Source organism: Salvelinus sp. IW2-2015, linkage group LG13 (assembly GCF_002910315.2).
Source record: "Salvelinus sp. IW2-2015 linkage group LG13, ASM291031v2, whole genome shotgun sequence".
Taxonomy (NCBI): domain Eukaryota; kingdom Metazoa; phylum Chordata; class Actinopteri; order Salmoniformes; family Salmonidae; genus Salvelinus; species Salvelinus sp. IW2-2015.
In genome coordinates this window covers 5,896,863-5,900,066 of record NC_036853.1, presented here as the reverse complement: position 1 = coordinate 5,900,066, position 3,204 = coordinate 5,896,863, and the positions used below count along the sequence as shown (strand labels likewise).

Sequence of the window (3,204 nt, the reverse complement as noted above, 5' to 3'; positions counted from 1 at the left end):
GGCTGAGGGATATTCTAGCAGGATCTAATATACTGGGACATGGCTGAGGGATATTCCAGCAGGACTGAATATACTGGGACATGGCTGAGGGATATCCTAGCAGGATCTAATATACTGTGACATTGCTGAGTGATTTTCAAGCAGGATCTAATATACTGGTACATGGCTGAGGGATATTCTAGCAGGACTGAATATACTGTGACATGGCTGAGGGATATTCTAGCAGGATCGAATATACTGGGACATGGCTGAGGAATATTCTAGCATGGAACTGTCTTTCTTCTTGTTTTGCCTGCTTCTTCTTCTTTGGTTTCTTCTTGGTCTCCTTCTCTCTTCATCATCTTTCCTTTTCTCTCTGCGTTCTACCTTTGTACCTCAGACATAATGAGGACACCCTAACACTATTTTCTTTCTCCTGTCCTCCTCTCTCCTCAGTTGTCCTATGGTTCCAGTTCTCCGGCTCTCTCCAACCGTCAGCGTTTCCCGACGTTCTTCCGTACCCACCCGTCTGCCACCCTCCACAACCCCACCAGGGTTCAGCTCTTTCAGAAGTGGAAATGGACTAAGATCGCCACCATCCAGCAGACTACGGAAGTCTTCACCTCAGTGAGTGACAGGCCTCTTTTACATAAAAAAAAGTTGTTTTATTGTAATATGGACAGTGATATTCTGAATGTAGAGGGGAGACAGATACAGAGGAAGACGGAGAGGAAGAGTTGAGACAGGATTCAGACCCACCTCGCCATGGGTATCTGTGGTCTGTGGGATTAATCTCTCTACCAGACTCCGGCACACCAAGCCCCTTTCTCACTAAGGAGTTGTAGACTATTGTCTGTTTGTTCACTTATCATTTATACTGTTGGTTAAAGACATGCAGAGAACAGACTCCAGAAAAAAAAGAACTGGTGACGGATGAAATAGATTCTCATTTCTAATTTCCTTTCCTACTTATCACACTCTTCATCACACCTCTTCTGTACCTTCTGTCTATCAGTTGTCTCCACTTCCTGTCTTGCTTCTTGGCAACATTGTCATCATCCAGCCTGTCCTCTTCTCCTCCTCACCTCCTCCTCCTTTCCCCCTCTTTTCCTCCTTCTCTCCTCCTCCTCCCCCTCTCCTCTCCCCTCCTCTCCTCCTTCTCTCCCCGTGCCTCTCCCCTCCTCTCTCCTTCTCCTGCTCTCCCCCTCATCTCCTCTCCCCTCTCTGTCCCTCTCTTCTACTCTTTCTCTCCCTCCTCTCCCTCCTTCCCTCCTCTTCTCCCCTCCTGCTCCTTCCTTTCATTCTTCTCCCTCTTCTCTCCCCCTCCTCTTCTCCTCTCCTCCTTACCTCTCTCCATCTCCCCTCCTCTCCCTCTTCTCCTTCTCATTCCTCTCCTTCTCCTCCTCCTCCCTTTCCTTTCTCATCCATTCTCTCTCCTCTCCCCCTCTTTTCCTCCTCCTCTCTCTCTTCCACTCCTCTATCCCTCTGCCCCTTACTTTCAGCTATCTCTCTCTCTGTCTCTCCCCCCTTCCCATGTCTCTGTCTCTTTCTCTCCCTTCCTCTCACCATCTCCCTGTCTGTGTGTCTGTTTGTTCTGTCAAAACATGTTGTAAAGAAAATAATAAACAAAGCTTCAACTGCATTTGAATCAAGTGCCTGCCCTGTTTTAATGTTTAATCTCTCTGTCAGACGCTGGATGATCTAGAGACAAGGACCAAAGAGGCCGGGATAGAGATCAGCGTTCGCCAGAGCTTCCTCACCGACCCCGCCCCAGCTGTCAAGAATCTCAAGGTGCCTCGTTCACTTCCTGTCTCCCTCACCTCACCTCTCCCTTCCCTCCATCCATCTATCATTCCCTCTTCTCTCTCTCTCTGTGTCTCTCTCACCTCCCTTCCTTCCACCCTCCCTCCCTCTCCCTCTCTCCCTGGTTTATTCCCGATGCTGCCTTGGCAACTGCCAGGTGATTGAACACATGAAATCAGTCACGTCTGAGCTTGGTGAACAAACCCCAGAGAGACTCTCACACATGCTAGTGATGCATGACTCATATCCCGCAGTCTCTGCGGTCATATCTGCGGTCATATCTGCGGTTTAGGGTCACGAAATATAGTGTGGATGAAGGGCGGGTTGAATAAAGAGAAAACAACGCCATAGACTGTGAAATGGAGAGTTGAAAATAAAAGAGAAGGGAGGGCCAGAAAAGTAATGTATGTAAAAGATTTGTTGAAGTTGTTAAATAGGATGACAGCAGCCGTATATGTTAATGTGAGGCGCTATACAAATTCGACCTTCACAAGCCTATGGCACGTCAAGGGAACTGTAGCCTACTGTTTAGATGGGTGAAACCTGGACACTATAACCTCTCATGTAGCCATAGTATTAACTCCTGCAGAATTAAACATTTCTTGCAGCAATATGATACACTAAATGTAGACTAAATTGGATCGTGTGAGAATGTGACGCATCCATTCTGTAGAGGTGCTATCTTCATCAGCATCGTAGAAGCTGATAGTATTTCAACCACGTAGAATATGCTTCCAAGCCAAACTGAAATCTGATCAGAAACATGATGGTTCTTTTTCACAGCTTGTTATTTTCTCACAACCGCCATTTGGCACAAAACGTTATTTCCTGTTGTTTTTTTGTTGTTGCATTTTTCTCCCTGGTCCGTAAACATCTTTGCTTTGCAAAAGAAGCAGATGACAGAGAAAACTTTAGCGATGTCAACTAGAGTGAAGTATTCACTCTATCGATTTATTACGTTATTCTGGTGAGCAACGGTTTATTTAGGCTTCTAGAGCAACATAAATGACAGAAGAGAAGCTGCATGTGTCTAATTACAGACAAGTTGACTAACAAATAGTCATAACTTAGAAGCAGAACCATATCTAAATGACTCCCCTGTCAAAAAATAATTTTCACTGTCTCTGACTGTAGTCTACAGAGCAGTTTCTATATTTTTATTTTATTTTATTTTTTATTTTTATTTCACCTTTATTTAACCAGGTAGGCTAGTTGAGAACAAGTTCTCATTTGCAACTGCGACCTGGCCAAGATAAAGCATAGCAGTGTGAACAGACAACACAGAGTTACACATGGAGTAAACAATAAACAAGTCAATAACATGGTAGAAAAAAAAGAGAATCTATATACAATGTGTGCAAAAGGCATGAGGTAGGCAATAAATCGAATAATTACAATTTAGCAGATTAACACTGGAGTGAT

At 44.7% G+C, this 3,204-nt stretch overlaps 1 protein-coding gene across 1 annotated transcript in view; it reads left to right on the top strand.

The window, feature by feature from the left end:
• The window catches only part of LOC111971798 (gamma-aminobutyric acid type B receptor subunit 1-like), a 32,906-nt gene that overhangs the window by 21,294 nt on the left and 8,408 nt on the right, over positions 1 to 3,204 (top strand). Inside the window, exons 3-4 of the mRNA XM_070446345.1 lie at positions 436 to 606; positions 1,669 to 1,770. Of these exons, the coding sequence (XP_070302446.1) occupies positions 436 to 606; positions 1,669 to 1,770 (273 nt within the window). The remainder of the gene's footprint in view (positions 1 to 435; positions 607 to 1,668; positions 1,771 to 3,204) is intronic.